Source organism: Bombus vosnesenskii, unplaced genomic scaffold (genome assembly GCF_011952255.1).
Source record: "Bombus vosnesenskii isolate JDL3184/JDL3185 unplaced genomic scaffold, Bvos_JDL3184-5_v1.1 scf7180000013295, whole genome shotgun sequence".
Lineage (NCBI taxonomy): Eukaryota > Metazoa > Arthropoda > Insecta > Hymenoptera > Apidae > Bombus > Bombus vosnesenskii.
Genome location: NW_022882946.1, coordinates 7,317,327 through 7,343,103, shown reverse-complemented (window position 1 = coordinate 7,343,103; position 25,777 = coordinate 7,317,327). Strand labels below are relative to the sequence as shown.

At 38.4% G+C, this 25,777-nt stretch overlaps 1 protein-coding gene across 3 annotated transcripts in view; it reads left to right on the top strand.

Moving 5' to 3' along the window:
* Positions 1–25,777, top strand: part of LOC117233138 (discoidin domain-containing receptor 2-like) — a 140,725-nt gene that overhangs the window by 77,748 nt on the left and 37,200 nt on the right. For 2 of the 3 annotated variants that reach the window (XM_033493148.1, XM_033493146.1), the window contains exon 3: positions 24,704–24,806. In XM_033493148.1, coding sequence (XP_033349039.1) covers positions 24,704–24,806 — 103 coding nt within the window. Of the gene's footprint in view, positions 1–15,436; positions 15,443–24,703; positions 24,807–25,777 lie in introns of those variants that run through there. The other variant, XM_033493149.1, reaches the window with a different exon arrangement.

Sequence of the window (25,777 nt, the reverse complement as noted above, 5' to 3'; positions counted from 1 at the left end):
TTCTCTACGAATGAGATAAATAGAGGAAACGATATACGAGATTTATTTATTCAGAAGACTCTTTTATAAATTTCCAAATTTTCATTACTGCATATATGGCAATGTCTTTTAATATTTACGATCATACAGATTTTCCAATTAAACTCTGTCTTCATCCAAAATATTCTGAAATTAATAATTTCGTCACTTGTATACAATTTTCCTTTAAATTCCTCACATATACATCAATACTAATATTTAAAGGGATATATAATTCTTTAACTTTATCCATAATTTTGTCAAATTAGATATTATATATATTTTGTACTATTTTTCCTCTGAGCATTCCGTATCTAATGTCACATTTATACACAAATTGGGAAGATACTCTATACGTACAGGAATCTTTGTTTCCCAAAAGTTGACACGAACAGCAGTCTCCTGCTGTTTCCTTGTTCAGTACCTTTGCTAAAAATTCAAGAAGGAAGGGGGAAAAAAGAAAAAGGAGATTCCAACCCGATATTATCGATCGAAGCTTTTACATTCGAAAGCCAGCCCCGGAATGGCGTTTCCTGTCACTTTGTTCATCCGCTCCTTCCAACTTCGTAATCAACGCAGCGATGCCTATTAGTCGTCAGACCAGCGTGTCCTCTCTCGCCAACCATTATTATCCTGACTACTGATTTCACCTGCAGCTACGCGGTTCTAATTAAAGTGCCTGAAGTCTGTCACTCCACAGATGACAGTGCTTTCAATGTCATCGGGAGTCTTCCTGTCTGACGGTGGCTAGAATATTGAAAGCGATACCATAGTCGCTGGAAACCTGGGCAAGGAACCAGGAAACTGTTTCCGTATCACGTTACGGCTTTATTAGCGACATAATATTCGTCTCGACCGAAGATAATGAGACGAAACGTCGCAGGGTGATGGTTAGTAGTAACATTCATTGACAACTAGAATGTCACTTCATTTTACAGATTTTCTTCCAATAAATGTTTTTATTCATAATTAGGACTCTTATTTTGTATTATATATATAATAATTACATTTTTTATGTTAATTTAAAAAAATTTTTTCTGATTTTATCAATAATGTTCGATGTTGTCTTGGTATAAGATATCAAACAGGATATAGATTTTTAAACACTTTAATAATCCTGTTAATTCTCATATTTTTCCTAATAATTTATTATCTACCTCACTCTCTACAAGTATTCTGCTATCCTAATAATTTGTTACATTTACCTCACTTTCTGTAAATGTCCTAATATTTATCAATGGAAATGTAGATCTAACATTCGAACATTCGTATATTTTCTCTAATATTCTCGTTCTACTTTATAACTCAACGCAAATACATGAATTTATTTACGAAACTGAAAATAATCTTCTTTTATGAAGATACACGATAAATTTTTTAGGGAGGTTTTTTTATTAGATAATACACGAAGCGAAATGTTTTACAACAGCGGATATGCAATGTATTCCTCATGTTATCAAGGTTTCTTTTTTATATTCGAATATATTGAAATATTGTCTCGGAGTTCATCAGATCGTCGAACTTTTTTATGTATGTACAACGTTTTATTTGTACGAGCAATGTTAATCATCGATCGTACATCTAGAACCCTACAAATTCAAGAACAGAGAAAAGTGACTATATCCTGTGAAAATATTATTTATTAAAACGTATTTTGAAATTTACCATTATTTATACTATTCCTTGGTGATAATAAACTTATGGAAGCTATTTCTTTTTTACGAGATAGATGTTAATAGTCTACCGAGTTAATGAAATTAATAATGTTACGAAAAATGCAGTTGATTAATTCGGCTTTCAGAACCGCAATTATCGCGTCCACGTAATTATTATTTATCAAAGGAATAAAAAAGAAGCAGAAAATGAAACTACAAGTTTGCGTTAGAGTGGTCAGACAATATAAAGAGGGTGCATTAATCTGAACGCGAAATGGAACAAACGAACGCGTGTACGTTTAAAGTAAAGTGCTGAACGATTTTTTTACGGTTCACTCGCACGCCAAGCTTAGAGGTTTATATTGTTCGCTAAAACTAACTACCTGTACATACTCAGATTGCTGGGATTTTCTCAAGATTTAGCCGCGTTACGAGTGTCTACGAGAATGAGGAAACGTTCTAGTCCCTTTTTTTCAACCGATATATTCGAGAATATTTCACCAGTTGCCCTGAAAAATGTAAGAATGGAAGGGGAAACGTCGCGTGCGTGCCCTGGTATAATGCTCTGGTGAATCAGCCAGGTGTCTGAGAGAATTTGAAAAGATATCGCTTAGGATTAATTTACGACGCACCCTAACGTTGAATAAAAATTTGCTGGAGGGTGTAGTGACTTAAGAACGATAAGAATTGTCTCTGTGCCATCTCGAAGATTAATGGAGCTTTAGACAAAATAAACGAGGCAAAGCGTATCCAAAACCTCTTGCATATTCCATGTGTATGCCTATACCGGGGGATTGAAAATGATGATTCTTTATCATTGTAAAGTCGTCGGATTAATTTGATGATAAATTTTCATTTTCACAATCGTATTCGAATGTGTATTATTTCATAAAAAGTTTGCGATACAAATTTGACAAATTTTTTTTACGAAAGAAAAAAGGTCAATTCTCTATAATAACGAGCTATTTATTAGGATGTTTATTGTCATTTACTTTTAAGAGTGTAACGAATAATTCACGATGCAATAATAACATGTACTGTGCTTTTATTCGCCGGAAGTCGCACTGGACGGTCGTTGTATTATTATTAAAACGATGCACGCGGTTAGACAACGAGCACGAAGGGATTTTTGGGTCCACAAGCTCGACCTGAATGCTCGTTATAGACACACCTTGCCTCGTTTCACCTCTTTTACACTGAACTTTCTTAACGTTCCGACTTTGCAAGATAACACTCGTCCCCATGAAGCTAATTTTACGCCAGTTACGATACTAAAAAGACGGGATATCCGCTTCCTAAGCATTCTCTAAAAACGAAGGACATGAGGTGGATAGGTCGTGATAAGTACTGAAGAATTACTAGAGTATAGTTAACAATATATTTATTAACAACACTCGCAATATACACTTTGTGTGGAATTCACTATGAAAAAATCGTCTATGTACGCGTAGACGAAATCGAGACCACGCGTGATTTCGTCGACGAATCGCTGACACGTTTGCGCGGCGTTCCGAAGTCCAAACATCATGTTTGTTACTTCGAAAAGTCCGAAAGGTGTCGTTATCGCGGTTTTTTCGACATCTTTGAACGCTATCGGAATTTGATGATATGCGCGAACAAGATCGATTTTCGAAAAGATTTTCGATTTGCGCGAAGCCTTCGATGTGTGGCGGCGTGTACCTGTCGGGTACAGTGCGGGCGTTCAACGCACGGTAGTCGCCACATGGTCGCAGGTTTCCGTCCTTCTTCGGTACAACGTGCAGGGATAATACCCACGGGTTTTTCGGTGGTCGCATCACGCCTTGTTCGATCATCATTTCAAACTCCGCCATAACCTGTTTATGGCGGGATTTGTTGTAGACAGGTGGGTCGGACGTCGTTTCGATGTGATGTACCACACAGTGTCGAGTTTTCTCTTGCCCGAAATCCGATGGACGAGTTAGATCCGGAAATTCGGCAAAAAGTCGGTGATACGTCGACTCATCGATGATTGTCTTAATCGACGCTGTTGTCACGTAAAATTAATAATAAAAAAGGAGTAGCTGAGCAATTACTTAACTTGACCGTGCTTTTTTAATTTTGTAGGCTTTTATTCACGAAAATGATTAAATATAATATTACAATAAAGTGGCGAAATTAAAATAGTCGATCAAATCATGGCCAAACTGCACACAAGACTCCAGACTCAAGACTAAAGACTAAAGACTAGTCTCGTGGTCGAATGCTTGCTCTTTTTATATGTTGCGTTTGTCGGTGTTGAGGGGCAAGGGGAGGATCCTGATTGTTCTACTTAATGGGGAAAATCAAAGTAATGGGCAAAGGTCAAGTCAAAACCTAACAGTTCGCTGTCAGGTAGTATGGAATGGCGTGGATTTGGGTATGGTCGTTGTCACACTGTCTGGGTCGTGGCTGTGTATCCTTTTGTTGACAGGTTCGAGGTAGAATCTATGAGGCGTTTATTTCTTACGTCCACCCACAATTCGTAGTGGCTGAGGAAGTCCACACCGATGATCGGTGTGTCGACGTCCTCCGCTATTATAAAACGCCACTTTATTACTCGACGCAATGCCAGGTTGAGGGACACTAGGGACAGTAGGTCACGATGCGTGACTCGTTGGCCACGAACCCGCGAACGATCATAGCTAAAAATTCACTAAATGGTAAATTTGTAGTTTCTTCATTCAGAATTTATTTCACGAAAAATGATAGTCTTAAAAGTTATATCGACGAATACCCTAAAAATTCTCAAACTCAATCTTCTCCAAAGTAAAACTCCATTTTAAAGAATCGTATTTTATGCTTTCTATTAATTATTGCAATTGATTGATAGCTCTATTTCAGCTGCAACTCTTATTACGCGATAGTTATAATTAATATATTATAGGCTAAATAAATTAACTGAAAGCTTGCGATTTTCACTTCAATACGGTCGATTCAGCAGTCGAAAAAGTATTCCCAGAAGTAGTCCTTAAACCGCAGACGACCATTCGACGCGAAATCTCTCGAAACCGTTATGGCACAGAGAATATTCTATAATTCCGTAGTGAATGATTCATCGTAGTCCCTCCATTGGCGCTAAAAGTCCCACATTTTTCTTAGATATCTTTGATTTCGATAACGCGTCTCGTTCGAGAGTTAGCACAGTCGTTTCCAACTTTTAAAAAAAAAGTCGTTTTCTGGACTCCATCCATGCGACTCGCGTCGCCGTTGCATCCATTAGCTCGTGAAATCAGGTCGAAGGCTTCGAATATTTCATCGATGAAGACGAAAAAAGATGCAAAACATAGAATCCTGCTCGTGAGATGAGCCAAAAAGAGATCAGAACAAAAAATTAAAAGAAAGATAAAAAAAAAAAAGAAAGATAGAAAAGAAGGAAAATGAGTGAGTGGCAAAATTCAATATGGAGAGTCTTAAAAAAAAAACACCAGCAGCCGTCAGTCGGCCACTGCTGGTGGAATAGATTTAACGACGGTGCTTATGCGGCTTTCATAGACCGATGACTGGTCGAAGGGACTGTTAAAAAATTCGTATGGCCAACAATAGCGCGAAACGACCCGGTGTCCCAGTTTTCTCCATGCGGCCCATCGTATGCTGTCCCGTTTTCTCTCTTCGCAACTTCAACGATTTACGACGCGCGATACACGAGCCACGTAAATTCGCATCCGACTCGTACTAGGAAAACAGTGCGTGATATTGGCCAATGTTCGACGAGTAGGGTCGTGTACATGGATCGAGATAAGCACACCATAGAACGAGACCTTGTCGTTAACCGACATGACAGAACATTAGCTTCGACTATCATTTTATTTAGTTTCGTTTTTTGCAATATTTTTTATTCTCGTTTGACTTTTGTTCTTTTTTTTTTTTTTTTTGATGTAGTATGCCATTTTAAACTCCGCTTAACTTAGTCAAGTTATCTGAATTCGAGAAATTTGGAGCAACTTCGTGTGGACTTCTTACTTTACTTAATTCGAGATATTCATTCAACTTGCTAATCTCATCCTCCTTAGTCAAGTCACTTGACTTAGCGATTGTTATCAAACCACTTGACTCGAATTTATGTAATCTCAAACACTTTGCCGACATGAACTTATTATTTTAGTTGACTTGAGATATTCTTTCAGATTTCTACCCTCGTCCTCATCGATCAGGACATTTGATTTCGTGTTGCTCGAATTCGCATTCCTAATATACGTACCTGTTATTTTATTTGATTTAAAACAAACATTTTTCTTTCCAATTTTAAATAAAAATAAAGTTCTTTCAGCTTTTGTTTGACTTGAAAGGAACGATAGTCGTCAGCTGACGTAATTTCATTCCTAGTTTTAGTAGCTTTTTTCTCAATATCATGTTAGGTATCCATTGTTCACCATTAAATGTCCGTCCGAAGTAAAGTGACTTAGATTCAAAGAGCTTTAACTCGAGTAACTTGAAAAATTCCAAACGATTTAAATTCAAGCAGCTAATCTGAACGAGGCTCAACGTCGTCCTATTTGTCGATCGACGAAGTTCTAACCAGTCGTCCACGGATTCATAGAGCGGAAAAACGTTTTCGCTTGGTCCGCTGGAACGATTTCTGTTTGCCAAGTCGCGCTAGGAAGCGTGGCCCAATTCCGCGGGAACCTTTTCGCCAATCGAATTTGCAGCGTTTACCTAGCGATTTGTAATCTCCTGTTTACCCGTGCCGCGCGCCTTGTTACGAGTTTTTCTGGAATTAGTTGCGGAACCTAGTGCAACACGGGGACAAGTGTAGAGAAAGGTAGAAAAAAGGACGATAGGGACAGGAAATCAACGTGAAAAGAGAACTGGTATAAGCCTGGTGAGCTGAAATAAAATGTATTGTTCCTCGGTTACGCAGCGGACCCTTTTATGCTAGTGGCTCGACCAACTTTGTTCGAGTAAAGGCGCCGATCGAATTGCCCGCTTGGTTTAAATACAACGAGGTGATGTGTCTATTCGTTTGAAAAAGGGAACGCTCGTTGATGGAACGAGATGAATCGCTGAATGCACAGTCTCTGGAATTACTTCAGTAACTGAACAAACTTTTCTAATTATCGATCTACAGAGTAGAATAGGAATATTTGTACGAGGCAAATAAGGATCGATTTAACGTTGCTGTATCATACAGAATGATAGAAAGAATGAAACTTCATTTCAATGACTTACGGTGAATGTTGAGAGGAATAAAAGGTATTTAATAATCCATTTTGCTGAGTGAAATGTACCTTTGTACTTCGTACGTGTGGACCTATATAAAGGAAACGATTTGGAAATATATTGATTAAAATGGTCGAAGAAAAATTGTTAGAATATTACGACAAAAATTGTCAGTAGTCCGGAGGAAATTTTAACAAAACAAAAAATGTAAAAAAAAAATTGGTATGTGATTTATCTTTCTTCAACATGGATATATATTCATATGAAATATGACTTGGCGTATGAATACATATGTATTCACAACTATTCCATGCATTTCACTTTTTTGTCACACAGTATAAATATACATATATTCTCCATACGTTCCCATATATCTTTAATCCATCTATTCGTTATAAATAAGTTATACTCGCATTAGGTATCCCAATTAACTTGATACGAAACTAAATGACAAAAGATATATCTTTTCAACAGTTAAACGCTTGCAATTATACTTTTCTTCAAACACCCTGTATAAAAGTATACATACACATATCGATCGAGACTGATTAGCATAGGAATTGCTGTAACCAGCCCGTCATACGCAATGACTAAATTACCCTACATTCATTCTTTTGCCCCGGAGCTCGTCGCGAAAAATTGCCAACGCCAGATTAACCGTACACTCTGTCCGTTTCCCTTTATACCCTTGTTTAAAACCGGAATCATATAAGTTCTTCTCGCGAATAGCGTTCGCCCAGTGGTGCACGTCACAAAGCGAGGCCGTTCCCTTTTGTTCAAAGATAAAGGCTGAAAGAAACGCCATAGTATTTAGAGTCGAGAAACGCGGTAAATATTGCTCCACCATTATGGTCGGATGAGAACAATACTCTACTCGTTGCAATTCGTTTGTTAACATAATGACGATAAATTTTTATCCCGATGTTCTTTCGTCCGTGGTTTTTCATCGTCCACTTTGCCATCGTCACTCGATGTAACTATACGATTCTGTCTGTCGTACAAACATATCTGCGTGTATCTATCTGTGTGTATGTAACTATATATATGTATATGCGAGTGTGCCTACGTATATCTATTTACGTGTGCGTACTACCCTACCGTATATCTATACGGACCTGTGTGTGCATCTATATTTAACCGTGCTCGTGTCTAGCTGTATCTGTGCGCGTGATATTCGCGTAGTGCTCATTTTCTATGAAAGAGCGCGGAATTAACCGCGAATAACGTTAATAACCCCACGTAAAATAGACCCGCAGCCTGTTTAAATTTAACTGCCCCGGCGAAAACTGCTTCGAAATTGCTTCGCCAAGACCGCGGCTGGAATTCCATTGTGCCAGACCTCCCCCGTGTAATAGAGAGCCGCGTGCTTTCTCTCTCTCTCTCTCTCTCTGCTCTTTAACTTTACGACGGCTCCTCCGTACTCGCTCGTTACAATAAACACGCCGTCACGATGGACGCTTCAGAAGTCACTCCCGGGGACTGCCGGTTTTAATATTCCGGCAAAGTGGCCGGGAACAATTACCCGGCCCAACGTCCTGGTTCTTATTAAACGTCTCTCTTTCTACCTTCCTGTGCACGACCTTCATCGAAACACCGACCTAACCGCAGCTTTCTTCGAATTCGAAAGTCGTGCAAGAGAAGTTGAGTGGTAAAAGGGGATGAATGTTGGAGCTTGCGCGGAACATCTCAAGAAAGTGTTCTTTTCGTGGCTCGTTGGCTTGATAGCTTCCTTTTTTTATTTTGCAGTTGGAGAAAATCGAAATTGGGATGCTTGGTTGGTGACAGTGTGCCATACAATAATCAGTTGATAGACTTGTTTTTTTATATCGATAAGTTTAGTCATTTTATTTTGTTATTGTAGTGAAATATGCGAAGTCATATTTATTTAGCCGTATTTAGGCGAAAAAGATCGAAGAAGGGTGGTTGGTTAACTGATCTCTGTTATTGTGAATATTTGTAAAACTAATTGTGAAATATGATAATTAGTTGACAGCCTCTACCGCATATCGCAAGTAGAATTTAATTGTTCATCAAGAATATATTTTTTAAATATGTTCTAAATTCTTAATGCATTCCTAAGTAAGTAAAATAATTTCATAACCAAAGTATGAAATAGAATATCTAAATAGACAATACAATTTTTGTATTCGTGTAGATTATAAAAAAGAAAATCAATGTGCAAGCGATACTGGGCAATGAATTTACGAGGTCCAGCAATAAACCAATTTCTAAGGTAGCGAAAGCTTTAGTTGAACGAGCCCCTAGGGGTCCTCGAGTTAAACTTCGTAGCCGCAGAATCGCCTGATCGTCGAAACTGACCCGGACTCGTAAATAATAATGAAAGCGGTCAATCGTTAATTCGAGACGCGAAGTTTCCGCGTTCCTGTTGTATATCGTTGAATCGCTAATTAGGTCTTCGGGACACGAACCGAAATCGATTGATTTCCGACTTTACCGGCAGAAGTCGTTCCGGATGCTGGCAATTGGAACGATCGAGCGATCACTGATTAATTTATCGCCCCTAAATGAGTCTCCCTGTTTCATCCAATTGGCACGATGCAACGCGACTGATAATAAGATATCTCGTAGTTTGAACAGATCGATAATGATTATCGCCAAATGCACCATCGGACACAGAATTTATGCCACCGAAGAAATTATACGATATTCCAAGTTTTTTTTCTTGGATTTGAAGAAAAATTAACTCGTACTATTCTATGCCATGTACAAACGTTTGTTCTTTTTAAATGTTCCACGTTTTCGTTGTATTTAATTATTCCTTCGAGAATAATTCTATTTTTTAACGTTGAAAGCGATCTAGTAAAATAGAGAATATATACAATCTAATGGTAGGTGGATTACAAAACGCTTAAATTTATTGCGCTTTTCGAATTTCTTTGTCTCAATCTCGCTTTCCTTTCGTCAAATAGAATTTCACGTTTCAGAAAGATTTTTAGCGTAACGCTGAAACGAGAAATTGTGATAAGGATTCTTTCGTATTTTTCTTAAATCTAAGAAATTCTTTAATTGCAAATCTAAACTAACCAAAAAGATGACTCTATCACTATCACGCAGTCCTATACATACGTATATTAGATCTATTGCTTAGAGAACAATTTGTGATCCTCAATGAATAACGGCGCCATATAAATTTCCCAGGTTTCGTTAATAATATGGCATAATATTCTCTTTCAAGTCTGCTAATTACGTAACATACGCTCAGAAAATTTGCATTTTTAACTAGAACGTGATTCATGAAACTTGCTCTTTCCACGCGGGAAGATCTTATCGGACAAGTTTTGAATAGGACACGCATTCATTCGTAATATTTCTGCAACTATGGCAGATGTGTAATATACGGCCGCGCAAAGGAGACGTTTAAAAAGACGCGCGTCGAGACGCACGCGACGAGTTCTATACGAAGGAAAATCGGTGAACGAGGATATAAGAGGAATAATAAAAATCCCTGGAAGCTACAGATACCATTCGATCCACGCGGATATACGTCGCGTTCGGTATCGTATTCATCGATATCCCACCAAATATCGGCAGTCGATAGAACCTAAGAAATTCATGTTCAATCCAGACACATCCATTTACAAGGTAAAATACGGCTAGCTAGCGTGATGTTTCCTGTGTATATACATATACGTATACATATATACATGCATACATATACAGGGTGACCTGAAGGTTTAATAATCAAACTTTGTCAATTTATTCTATGAGTATAATGAAGTAAGAATTTTACATAAATACATGTGAATTTTATGAATATATTATGTGTGTTATATGAAATCTTTTGGAATTTTCTTAGCCCCGAGACACGATTATCATAATTATATTAGTAGAATTTGAATTCAATCTGCAAATGCATTAGATATTTATTGCAAATATGTGTTCAGTAAAAGATTAGTATATAATATGAATAGCGGTCCTGAACGTATAATTACTGTTCAAAATGGACCATTAGATATCAATGTGTGGCTTATCAATGTGTTGAATAATTGAATGCACAAGTACTTTGATAACCTTTGCTAAATACATGCTTGCAATAAATATCTAGTAACTTCTATGTATGTCTTCAGACTAGCTGGTGTACAACGTAATCCCGTCTTATTATAACACTAAAGAAGTTTTTAAATATTTTATATAACATAAACATTTAATTTGATTCTGACTATAATTCAAAATTACAAAACTATGGATTGCATAGTATGATATTTCTATCATTTTAGGTATAAGTTGTTAAGAGCAAATAAACTAATGAACAAATTATAAAGAAAAGATTAAAAAATTACTATTAAATCTTAGGACACCCTGTACGTGTGTATATGCCAGGATTTCGTGCTGGCAGAACGCAAAGTCGCGTGGATATACATATGCATGCATTGTATCTCCATATGTATGCGTTTTCGTCTTGGAAAAGTTGCGCGAACATGGGCCACATCGGTGCCATGCCGTGCCTGGTCGCTTGTCTCCTCGTCGAATTGCCAGTCGCGTTACGTGGAAAGGCGGAAACGAATCCTCGTCATCCTCTTCTTCGTCGGACCCGTCTTCGTTAACGTTAACTTCTCCGAACGAAACGGTCTATGTCTCGTTTAAACGAACCCCTTCATGGCCAGCCGTGATCTTACGCGACTACTTTGCCCTGCATTTCCAAATGCCATCGTCGGATATCGTCACGTCTGCCATGTGTAGAGAACGAATACTATCAACGCAAGCCGAATGAGAACTGTTCACATAACTGTTCAGACTGTGGATTAGGTTTATAATACCAAAGGCGATTGAATTGTGAAGATTAGGGGTTGAATGTGGATAATAGGGGATTCAGGTGAAGATTTGTGAGCAAACGCATATATGCGGAAGGATATAGTGGATACGTGTTCTGATAAATACGTCAGGGCAATTAAATGCATAATACAGATACTTACGAGTTTATTTCAGTTTCTTCAGATATTTCATTCGTCGGAATAACAATTTGTTAGAACACGCGTCTGCTGTAATTACAAGCTAAGTAGAAAAAAGCTACAAATTGGGATTGTCAAATTTAATGGAACTTTTAGGTCATGTAGCAAAATTCGTTTTCTTTATACGTATGTTCTGTTCTAGATCCTTTCACAGGCAATATATCAACAAAATAGCAATTGGATTCATTTATACAAGTTTCAATCGTCATAAAAATGTTTAAGATAAATTGGTAAATTGTATTTTAATCGGTCTACCATAGAAATATATGTTCTCACCATTTTTAAGCTGTTCGTCGAGTTGCTGATAAAGGAATTATTAATGGCTAATCGTTGAACCTTCGAGATTTGTTTCTCTGAAAAAATCGCTTCTAATTTCTACCGGTGTCTAGAAGTTCGCCGTTTACGTTTGCAATGGCGCAAAAGAATTCCAAGTGGGACATTCCACTTTACGTTGAAAGTTACGCTCGAAAGCAGAAATTAGAACAATTTAAAACTCTCTAGCGCTCGACGACGGAACAAGTTGGAACTTGCTAACGGTTGATCTTAGAACTTAGTAAAGAATGAGCTTAGGACCGGGTAAAGAAACCTGGCTGGCGGACCGTTAGAATTGTTTGGACACTGAACGAGCGAAACATTCGATACGTCTGGACGTTCCTCGACTTGTTGAGCGTTAATACTCGGATACCGTGGGACGGTATTTCTACACCCTGTCACATTAGCCTCTCTATAAAATCTTAACTTCGTGACCATGAAAAAACTATGCTAAAAGTAAAATTTTTACGTTTGACGACCACAAGCGAAGAATACGATAAATTACGTTACCTATCTTTTATAGAAAATCATCTTTTCAATAAATACTAATTTTTATCAGTATCTTGAATATTTCACAAATTTTAAAAACATCGATTATGCTAATATTATTTATTCGTTTCACTATATATGTTGATTCTTGCACGTACATTTTTGTTTCAATTAAATCAATTGCTCATCATATACGTTGTCTTCTTCCATCACTTTTATCACCAAAAACCAAGTTCCAAATTCTATAGGAAGCTTACATATTAAATTCCCAAACAATAAATTCCCATTGTCGACAAAAAGTATTAAGACCATCAATAATATAGTTACAGTAAACTTCCTTTGCAATTCTGACTAACAGACTATGTTTCTCAAAGCTGATGTACCACCGGTATAGCAAAACAGGCTCTGAAGATCTTTAAAATTCGATTCGATGTCCGATGATCGTCCTACGAATAAAGGACGTCCCTTTTCCTTTGAGAAACACCCAACTGCAAGAACTTCCCTCGCAGACGTTTCCCGTAAGCGTGTGCATCGTGTTGCACCGTCCACTTCGGTAAGCGTTACTAATGAATGAAAATCCGGATTGGAAACTTTCCTGTCACCCGTGCCACTCTCCGTCGTGCAATCGGCTTTGTCCATTTCTCAGCTAGAAGACCGACCTTCGTTGTTTCTTGTCACTCGATTCCTCCTATTTTGTCGAAACAACTATACGTCTGTACGTTCTACGATTTTCTCGTAAACGATACGCACATTCGTTCTTCCACATCGACCTCGCGCTTTGCATTTTCACGCTGTCCGTGTTTCACTTTTCCACCTTTCGCCTTCGCCTCTGTAGCAACCTTTTATTTCGTTTGCTTATATCGGTTTCTCTCCTCTTTGAAGCGTTGGGAGCATCGTCAGGTGTCCAGGCTATAATCCTGTTCGAACTGAACTCGATCGGGACAGCGGGGATGGCCCAAGGGTCGTGGCCAATGGCGTAGCAACGATTCCCTGGACCGCACTTGACCGCTCTTTTATTTTCACGAATTCCCCGTATCCCCCTATTCGCTAAAACCGGCCACGGCGGGATTGTCCCTCGGACAATGTGGAGAAAATTCCCTAGATTTTAGTTGCGTCCATGCATCTGCACGGGTCCCGTCCATTCCCATGCCGGAATTATTCAGACGTTCAAATAAATTTGCTAGACAATCGGTGGATCACACGGGAACGTTTATACGAAAGCTTCTTTTCATCTCTGGAAGGATATTTATGGATGTGTAATTGTAATATCGCGCTTTAGAAGGTGTAAAATGTTCAGTTTCTATATAGATTGGCTCGTGCAGCCTGATATTTAAATACTTCGCTGTAGAACATTATTATGTTCGTGTCGAATGTGTTATACGAAACGTGCTGAAATTTCATTAGCACTGTAACGAAACACTGCTATTACGATTATATCGGTCAAATTTGATATTAATTCGGAAACGTGTATGGAGAATACAAAATATTTATTGCAAGCATATATTTAACAGAGGTTACCACAGTATTTGTACAGCCAATTATTCATTACATTAATAATAATTCACAATATCTAACAGATTATCTTTAGTGTTAATTACTTTGGTGTTTAAGACGGCATTACATGTTATATACCAATGTTTTGTTAAACATATGACTGCAATAAACGTCTCGCAAACTTTCATATGCATTTTCAGATTGCCTTCAAATTTCATCGATATAATTCTGACAATTGCGTCTCGCTACAGTGCTAATGAAATACACTGCCAAAAAGTCTCGTATAATACGCATAAAACGTATCTACAAGCGCTTGAATACTTTCGCGTATATCTTCATTTACGAGTACATAATCTCACTTGATTGATTCAACGATGCCTAAAGAAAGAAGTATAATCTATGCTTCGTTGATAGTGTCGCTTCATCGTTTGTTTCCCAACGGCGATGTCGCGATCATTAGATTTCATCTGTATGCGATTTGAAGAGAAAGTGAGAAAGGAACGCTTAAAGGATGCTTTTCAGCGCGAAAACGAGTTGCCCATTTCTCCGATTCCCTCTCCTGACATTCGTTGTATATACACATATACATGCCTATATACATGTACATACATAGAAAAGCAAGTGTATATGAAAAGTTTTAATGGCGTTCTGCAGGCCAAGTGTTTCGTCAACATGGGCAACGAGGGAACGACGAGGCGTCACGCCGATGGAAAAAAACTTTAACGAGGTGCACGAAGGAGGCCCGCCGGAAATATTAGAGAAGTTTTAAGAAAATGCAGCTTAAGCGTGTGCACGCGCGCGCGAGAGAGCTAGCACAGCCAATGCGCGGGAATAGTCGCGTCGATAAACTTCTTTTAGAAGGGAAAAAGTAGCGGCGGAGGATAGGAGAGAAATCGCATTGGATCGTCGGCGGTGGAACAGAATGGAGGCATTCGTCGAATGCAATTTTCCTGGAGAACTCGTCGAATACCGGGCGGAATTGTGATTTTAAACATCGTGTCGCGCGAAAAAAGAAGAATTTCTACAGCTCCCTGCCTCTCGTCTGCTCCCTTTCTTCGTTCCTCTTTGAAATTCGAGCGTCCGAGCAATTTTTGTCGGCTATTCTATCATTTCTTCCGTTTTTCTTTCCCTCTTAATAGATAAAACAGATAAAACATTGCTTTCGAGATAATCGAAGATATAATCGTTATCTATGAAACATACGAATTATCATAAAATTGTTACCAGCGTTGTATTGATTCCGTTCCTTTACTAATATTCATAAAAATATTCCATAAATATCCGTAATCTAACCATTATCGTCATATTGATATATTTATGCATAAGGATATTCAAACTCGAATATACGTACGTGTATGCAACAAACCTTGTAAACGTAGAATCGAAGCAAAGATCAATCAGTAGATTCATAGTAAACTGCTCAGTTCAAACGGAACAGTTCTTTACGCTTTCGACGGGACTCTTCATAATCTCCATCGAGTCAAGCTTCAAATTAGCATCTGATCAAAGAATCGAATCTGTACCTTTATCTATCAACTACGTTCTCAACAAGAGAACAGCTGAATTTATCGTTAAACCAGGGCAGATTGAAAGATTTAAATAAAAATCAGATCAAACATATTCTATCACGATAGACATCATACAGATGCTCGTTATGTATGTAAAATATTCGTCTCGTTCTCAGCTACGATGTTTCACAGCGCATCGACGTGCAAGTGTAAAAGAAAGAGAGAAAAAATTGTGCAGGAGGAAGACCAAGAAAGCAAACCGACGAATTCTCGAGCAGGAGTTGAAAGTTTCACAAGAATAAGGCGAAAGTTAACGCGTACCAATCCTTTGATCCGGCTCAAAGGTTGAAAAAGTATTCATCGTCTGAAACGCCGACGGTTAACGAGACCAACGTGTTTCGAATCGCGAAAGATCTACCTTTCTTTCGTATAATCCAAGTTCGAACTAGGTTCAGGCTAGTAGATGATCGTTGGCGATTCAAAGAAGCATAAAGTCGCGTGCGAGCACAGAGAAAACGGCACGCGTCGAGAGTCAACTATGACCGAAACGTTAGGATTTCCGCGTGTCGCATTCACCGCGAACGCCAAATTGCACGCGAACTCGCAAGACGAATAGTTCGACGTGGAATGTGTTGTAATGAATCCACGAAACGTTTCGAGCGTCGCGAACCTCGCGGCCGGATTCTCCCTATTTGAACAATAGCGCGAGAACTGTTACTTAGGGGCGGTGTGGCGGACGTGCAAGACATATGCGGCATTCCACAGTTTGCCAACTGAATTGGAGGAAGCGATGGAGGAGAAAAGGACTCTCGGAAACGATATCCGATGCTTTCTTGACTGATCAATAAGAAATCGAACGAGGAATTTTGATTAACAATTGTCAGGATAGATAAAAGAGCTTTAAAAGCTTTAAGGAAGCATAGATGTCTGACTAATGTACACAATGTATATTCTGCTGAGGAGCTATATTTTTCTATGTGCGTTTGATTTTTTAACCACTGGTGTGGAAATTGAAAGAATGCCTGCCCAAAGCAAGTATAATCTACTGACAAGCACATTCTAAAACGCCTGATTTTTCAATAGCCGCTAGCCGTCTGACTAGTACACGTATACTGTAATAATAAGTGGACTTTATACGTGTAACTACGTTTGATTTTTCAAACATTAGCGGGAAAATAAAATGAATATTGAAACAGGGATGTCTGATCACTAAGGGTATAATCTACTTGACCGTTCAACAGTTACTGGGGAAATTAGAAAAGTGTTAAAGCAGCACGCGCATCTAACCAGTGTTCTGACTGAAGGTATAATCTACTAACAAATAAATTTGAATACATTTGATACTCCTACAACTGTTAGAAAATTAGAGTGCTGGAGCTACAGAGGTGTCCAAAGGCTATAATCTATTGACAAGTTCTAGACCTCCTAGATTCTATAATAATATGTCTGACGTGAATATCATTTATCGATTCTAGACTCTAGTATGTCTGATTCTTGAATAATTATTGAAAAAGTTGAAGAAACGTTGGAGTGTTGGGTATCTGTCCATTTCGAGTATATCCTATCGATGAGCAGATGTTAACGCCTTCGCTCAGATCGGATTTTCATTACTAACGATGCTATATCGTTTCATGATTAAGTATATATAATCTACAAATAGAATTAAAATATCATTTGAAAAGATACCAAATTAATTTACGCGCCTAATAAACTATTGCGCTTTCCTTTTTCAATAAAATCAGAGTCATTATTCAGGAAAGTCGTAAAACCGGTGAAAGTACGAAAAAGAACGTCTATATAATTTGGCGAGTTGATTTACGCCGCACGAAAGTCTAAAAGAAGTTGGTGTTACGGTAGTTGAGCTTGTCGCTGATTTATCTGAATCGGCAAAAATCGTTGGATGAGGAATAGCGGTTACAAATGTACTTCCCGTAAAAGGACATAAATTTTTTTCCTACGACTAGCGTTAGAGTACATAGGGCGGAGAGTCAGTCTCTCTCTCTCTCTCTCTCCCCCTCCCCCTCTTTCTCGCGTAGGGTACATAGGAACGCTGTAATCCGAAGTGAGGTAAATCATTCCAAGGTGCTTAACGGTGTCCTCATTTTCACGAAGCTTAACCGTTGTACAAGAGAAATTGCATTTCTGGGAGGACCAGGCCAGTCAGGGCCAGTAACGCATGCATCATGTAGCCAGGCAAAAAAGAAAGAAGAAAGAGAGAAAAAAGTCATCCCGGAGAAGGACAGTTTGAAGTAACGTCAATCGTTTCTCCTTGAATTGAATTCATTTTTTCCCATCATCCCGCTCTGCTCTGCCTGTTCTTTCCTTCCTTCCTTTTTTTATCCCCGTAATTACGTTCTACGTGTAGACGAAATTCCGTGAAACCAGTGGCCACTTTAACGGTGAACGCAACCCCTATACACATACACACCTACACATGTAATAGATAATTCTAACAAATTACATCGCAGACATAATGCACCGTAAATTAGCGAAGAATCGCGGTCCACGTAGTGACTGCATTTCCGCTGGCTCGTGACCAGAGAAAGGCACTTTGAGAGCGCTCTAATTCAGTACAGAAAATAAATTGTCGGAAGGTGCTCACCCGTGTCCCCTCTTTCAAGAAGTACGCCCATCCATGAGACAGAGACAGACAATGACAGAGACAGAGATATAGAGAGAGAGAGGACAGGAAGGTAACACGAAAGCATGGAATTTCGTGAGAAGCAACGAGAGTTGTACCGAGAGAGCGTCGCGATACGAACAAACTATGGCGAAAAAGAGATGCGAAGGAAGGGAAAGATAGGCGAAAGGTAAAAAAAAAAGAAAACAAAACGATGAACGACGAAAAAGAAACGAACAGAAACAGAAGACAGAGAGCGGAGATATGAGACGGAAAAAAGGTCTCCTTTTTGCGCAATTTGCCCGATCGTAGGAGCAAATTTTCCCTGGTATACAAAAGCGCTCGACATTTTAAAACACGGAGGCCACGAGGCTCGCGATTGTCGCGTGCTCGCACCATCTACTCCCTTTTCTCTCCGTTCGCCCTTTTTCCCACTTTTCTCCTTGTTCGAGCACACTTGCTCACTCGCTTACTCATTTTCCTCTTTCTTTCTTTCTTTCTCTTTCCCTTGCCTGTCTATTTCTCTGTATACACGTGGTACTTGACGGAGGCGTGTATATGAGAATCGACAAACACGAACGAACATCAGCAGCGTAGCCCACGTCCCCGGAGGCTCGCGTTATTTTATGTCGCTTGTGACTCGAGAGCATTGCCATGCCCCCGCGCCTCAACCTTCTGGTTCCGCTTCCACCACCGAGTGCCAGGCATCGAACGAAACACGAAGACAGAAACAACGGCCAGAGGGTGAAACGACTGCGAGAATGCCGTTCTATGAATACGTTTGGAAGTTCAAACGCCTATGTGATTTGCATGTGTCTCCGAGGTGAGGCGACCTGCCGCTCGAGATAGACGCGCAGCCCCATCACCGACACCAACGCTTGCGTTGTGTATCTGAAACGGCGATAGATAGATACCCTGATGCCGAAGGTGAAACCCGTATTCTTGTTTTCTATGGACGATGGGAATTATTTAAGATTCAACAGATGGAATTTTTTGAACGTTATTTTTTGAAATGTATGTATATTAGAGATTGGCATGAGTAAAATGTATTTTTGTTTCCTACGAACGCCGCTCCATTTGTAAAAGGAGTGGATGAAGCGCATTTGAAGTTAGGAATTATTTGAACCGTTTAGGAGCCGATCAATTCCATAAATGGAAAAGTATAAAAAACTTTAAAATCTATCTATCTATGGACTTAGGGGAGTAGGTCACTTATTTCTTGAGAAAATTGAATATTAATTGTATACTTATATAATGAAATTAAGAAGATAATAAATTAATGAATAGAAGAATTGATCAGTTTGGTTTCTGAGAGACTTGTTTAAGATTCGAAATAAAAATGTATGTAAAATTGGAGAATTATTTTTGTTATCGAGAGAAGATTATTATTTGAAGTGTATACATAAGGTTCGATTCATACTAATATTTGATTGTTCCATTCTAATATTGTATTAGAGATCGTCGAGAAAGTGGAATTTAGTTGATGTAACGAATATGATCATCGCGAGGGATTGGGATTCCTAGTAAACAAACCAACCAATTTAATATCTGTAATAGCAATCAGAAACGTTCGACGTGACTGACACGCGAATCGACAGTAGAATGTGACCTGCCTATGGTCAGACATGCCTGAACATTATACTGACTAGTATTCCACGACAATTCAATTTATATAGCCAATCTACTATTTTACTATGTTACCAATCTATACCAATCTACTATTGTACCAATCTATCAGTGAGAAAAAGCACTAAACACAAATTGCTATGTCAAAATTTGACAGAATTCTTGTCACGTGTCAAATTATAGTTTGTCAGAGACCTTCTCCCCATAATTTCACAATGTAGATGGCTGCATCCATGGACAAAAAATTGTGCTGCGAATTTCAATTTAATTTATAAAGTCACTCCGCTAGTTTACTATGTTGCCAGTATAGCGATCTATCAGCTTACGCTTTTACGAAATAAAAATGAAAAAGTTGAACACCAGATTACTATGTCAAAATTTGACATTGTTATATAAAAATTACTGCTTTATAGATAGTCCGCGGACTTTTATACAGTTTATAAGCAATTTGAAAAATACTGCAAAAATATCTAGAATATATAAAATATCTCAAGTATAGTGTATTCGTTACGACATATACATATTTGACGGATATAACACCTCTCTCTACTTACGTCCTATCTTTAACGATATTCCTGAAAATATAGATTTACATAAATATCTGCAGTTTGTTTATCAGTCATCCGAGTTATTAAAAATTTCTCACAATCCAAATGAAAGCCATTCGCGGAAGATAAAGAAGGAAGGATTTAATAATACTACCCAAACTGTAGCTACCACGAAATAAAATGAAGAAACTAACGCACTAAATCGCTATATTAAAATTACTATTTTATCAGGCTATCATGACCTCACAATCCAAATGAGCATCATTCACGAAACAAACCACAAGAGAAATATTTAACGGTTCCACCCAGATTGCAAACTACAGTTATACGCTCCCATAGATAAGAAGAATTAACTTATTAAATTGCTATATACGAAATTTTATATCCATTTACAAAAGTTACTACTTTCTTTGCCACTGAAATTAACGAAATTCCTTCACTCGTAAATTCACAATCTAAACGATAGTGATTCGCTAAAGAAAGTACGGTACAACGATTTAATAGCAAATTTCGATGAGTTTCTTTGTAAACGTTCACACAGCATGTGCACGAAATTCCTCATCCGTCACGAGCCAATCCGGTGGAATCTCATAGCGAGCACGGAATAGACGACGCCCGTCGCCGCTTGAAAATCGGCCGAGCACCGTGAAAGAAGTACGCAGATCATGAAGGATGCTTCTGGCATCGGTACTTACATTGAATGCGTGCACGTGCGCGGTAAACGATGCGCGACGTTGATACGCCGGCGATGCATGAATGCCATTGAAGACTCTGACAGCTTAGCGCAAACGGTCCGAGGAACGAGGGAGCGTTTCATTGAAACTTTTTATAACTTCCGGCAAACGGCCGAGCATTTTCCTTGAATCACGGTGGATTTGTTTGGCGGTTAGCGTCGGCATGTTCAACGTGAACGTTTCAAGGGAGGAGAAGAAAGTCGCGTTCCGCTGAAAAGTTGCGTAAACCCTCGCTTCTCTTTTTGTAATCTCAGAGAGAAACATGTCGACTTGTGTTTTAAGTGGCGTTTAATTTCGCAAAAAGGGAATATCGAAATGGGTACACCAATGGTTAAAATAATTAACGACGAAATATTTCATGGAAAGGTCACTTCACCCTTTAATTCCGTTATTTTTATGGGCAAAAAGAAACTCGTGAAACGGAATGTTTTACGAGTTCTACCGAATAGGTACAAGCTTTTCCTGAAAAAAGCTATATTTATGGAGAATTTTTCGTTTGTATTGCGCTCCCTGTCAGAGTGAAATCGTAAGCGGCGATGTTTATTGGAAGAATCTTTTGCTTTATTTCCGCGGAAGGAAAGTTCGTCGGCTCGGTTTAAGGGAAAGCTGGCTTACTCGGAAAGGATTTCCGTAGGAGGATTGATGAAAGGGAAAAGAGGGAAAAGGTTTAATCGAGCGGAAGCATGCTTACCATCGTACAGCTGCCGAAGCCAAGAAGAACGTCTATGAAATCAATCTACCCTGCACTTGATTTTGGAAACCTGTTGTTAATAAACAGGCCAGCTTGTGAATGAAAAACAGGTTCACGTTGAACAGGACGTTTAACAGCTAAAAATATTTCCTGTCATGTAGTATTTCTTGCAATATTTGGAGATTCCAGTGTCATCGATCTCTTGAGGGATACTAACACATAGTATTTCAGTGTTTGCTTAATTTAAACATGATTCTAAAATAGATAAAGATATAATAACCACTTATTACGCGTACATTATTTCGAAATACAATACTCAACATAATTAGAGAATGCCTATTATGAGACGTTTTATTACGTTAAACGATAAATGATGAAATATAGGAACATATATGGAAAAGTAATATAAGCTTGATAAATTGGTATATTATCCGTATGATACTGCGACAAAGATTTTCAAACAGTTATTAAAAAAGAAAATAAATATATAGACAGAAAAATTAGATGTAAAAAATCGAATTAACACGGAGAACGATCTTCTAATTGTAGCACTGTAATATATGTTATTATATTTATAATATACTTAATATATTTAAAAGATTAATTGTCTCTTCTTGACGCTAATAAATTCATTTTTAAAGACGATAAATCTTTGTAGAACGTTTATAAATTGGAGATTCCTTCGTATATATCAAATCATGTATCGAAGGAAAACGTTAATCCTCTTAGAGTAATAATTTCAGATATTTTTCTTCGTCTTTTATCTTTCCAATTCTCTTATTGTTTTATGGAACACCCATAATATACTTCTACGTTCAAGAATCTCTTACTTCGTTATGCCGTAAATGGCAGCCCTTCTGCAGAAGATTCCGCGTTTAATCCGCGCGCAATTGAAAATGCGTCTTCCGCGCGAGAACGAAAGAACCGTCGATCCTCCTCATCTCGATAATGTAAATTTATTCGCGCCGATTAATCTCTCGCGTCTCACATTGGACTTGGCCAGGCCGCGCGGACTTTTATCGTCCGGTGAAAACTTTAATGGAAAGATTATACTCGAATGCCAGTAAACTTCGAGTAAATTGAAACGCGAATGAGATAGCTGACGGACTAATAAGTGTGTAGCGACCGGATAATACCATGTGGAGAGACGCTCGTCACTTATCCATCAACTTGCCGAGCAACGATTGCAGCGTCTATCTACCGATCGTGATTTTAATGAAAGTCTCGGAAACAGAGAAGCTGAAAAAAAATGAATTATGAACGCATCTCCAAGAAAGATATATTGATGCGTTATTGAGCTCGATGAGATTGAAATTTGCTGTTTATGGGATATTATAAAGAAACAAACATTGAATTAATATATTTTTATAAACATAGAAATTGTGAGATTTCGGTGAAATAATGGTAACTACATTAAACGAATAATTAAACAATTGTCTACTTCCTGTAAAAATTGTGACACACTCTGGTCTCTAAATTCGTATTTAACATTTTGCTATTATTCTTGTCAACATTCTCGTTCTTTCTACTGCTCTGTTTTTTATTCAGTAGTTATTCAACTATCTCTCGAAAATATTCTCAAGGATATCTAGATGTTTAGAGTATTTTAAAGACACATCGAATCTTCAATGACATTCTTTGTTCACACGATAATTCCAAATGTTCAATTCAAGATATAACACTTTATACTTTAAACCTAAATTACTCATCATACGTGTACCGTTCCAGCATAAACATTCTTAATTCACTCGACGAGAAATTCTATCGTTCGCACAATTACACCGAAAAAATTGAAACAGGAAATCAAATAGAGAGCCATTTGATCTGTCGTGTATGTAACATTGCGTTCAATTTTTTAGGAGCATCGAAACAGGAAAAATTGTCCACCACTCGCCGTTCCAACCTACCAATACGTCAACGATATTTGTATTCCCATGGGCGTATTATTGTCACAAATATTTCTAGACCTTTCGCGTTGTGTTTGCTCGGTCGAACAACGAACTTTCACCGCATGATATAAAATAGAGCCACGAAGAAACCGTAAGGGAAAGATTAGAATTTCTACGATTTGGTTGCCAGGCTTATTAATCTCTCAATTTACATTTCCGCTCGCCGATGGTCGGTCGACATTGTACGATAGATATCGTGGAATGTGACTATGGAGTACGATTCCACGACGGAAATGGCCGTTCGATTCCTCGTTAGATCATTGTGCGCCATGATTTCTCTGGCAAACAAGGGGAGAACGGTGAATCGCTACAACCGCGATCTAGCAAATACAGAAGTTGTAAGCGTAGGTAACTATGTCGGTTATACAGTTAAGTCAAACACAGTAAACGACAGTGAAACTATAAAACCAGCACAAACTTTTTGAGAACCTTATGAGTTAATTACCTTAATAAACCAAGGATCTATCTTCGGTTCATTTTCTTCATTTTCTGGCCTAATCGTTTATTATCTTCCATACTCTTACATCATTATCTATCACAAAAGCATTGAAAGATTCGTAACACATTAAGTTGTCAACAAATCGCAACGTAAAATGATAGCAAGTCACAGATGAGGAAAGACTTATTCTGAAACTGATCATTTTCACTTTTATAAATTTCTTAATCTTACTACATCGTGGCTAATACATTTAACGTCCCATTCATAGGAACCAAGCATTTTACTTCTATAGATTCGTATATCGCAAAGAAATAATATAAATAACCATAAATTCCGAGTTATAAGTTAAATAAGTTACATAAATAAGTTAAAAGAAATAATATTTGTAAAATAATTTCTTTCCACTTTCTCATGGCGTTGATCGGTGTGCCTTCCGAACGACTCGTACGTACAAACCGTACATCTAATAACAAAGTTAAACGATGTGTTTCAGGAGCGTGCAATCAATCCTTGGGGATGGAGTCTGGCGACATACCGGATTCAGCCATTACGGCGTCCTCGTCGTATGTGACGAACGTCGGTCCACGAAATGGCCGGTGAGCGCATTACTTTTACGACATACCCTTTTCTGCGTACCCTTGGTCGTCGAGCCGCCGTTAAATGGTACCACGGCTGCCTTTTTAACGCGCTTCCTAAAGGGAGAACAGATCAAACCGTCCCGCGACAGACACGCTTTCTACATTAACGTGCCGCTCATAGATGCCACGGCCATACTCCTCTTGCCTTCTCCCGCCTGCCTGTTTTCTGCCTTTCTTCTTCCTCTTCGTCTCTTTCTGCCATTTCTGCTGTCTCTCATTCGCGTCTGTAATTTAACGATCGCCGGCTGTCGCGGCCGTTTCGTCCGGAACTTTACTTTTAATCACGTCCAACGTTGGATGATAAAATTAATCGAGGCTCACCGCGACACTGTTTCCGCTTTTTCTCCTGGCGTTTGCGAAAATTACCAGCGACAGAGGAGGGAAAAAAGCGGTTAGCTCGATACCGTTCGGAGCGAAGTTACGCGCGGCATTGGCAGTTTCCCGCAAGAATTATTATCCGGCCGTAATTGCGTTGTTATTGGGGTGAAGTGAAGAAGCAATTCGCGTGATCGAGCACCGGCCACGACCTTGTCTTCCTGTACATGCTTCTGAACGTTCTCGTGCTGAGCATAGAATTTTTCTATCGAGTTTCATGAAAAATGAAATTGAGACTGCAGCTTTATGAGATTAATCAGGAAAGAAGAGGATATTCGAATGAAATTATTCGAAGTAGCTGTTAGAACTTTCGTTAGAATGTTCGTTTAATTACTACCGCGGAAGATTGGATTGCGAATGTTAAATCCTATCTTTATGAGTATAATTAAAAGAAATGAAAATTAAATAGATACGTGTTTTACCCTTGAAACATTCCGCCCTCTTTAGTTAAATCGTCTTATCTCGCATTTAATTCATTTTTCAAGATGCGATGAAACATTTAAAGCTCTTCGTGTTCCTTACTTTTACGTGAAGTTACACATTATACTGGCTTT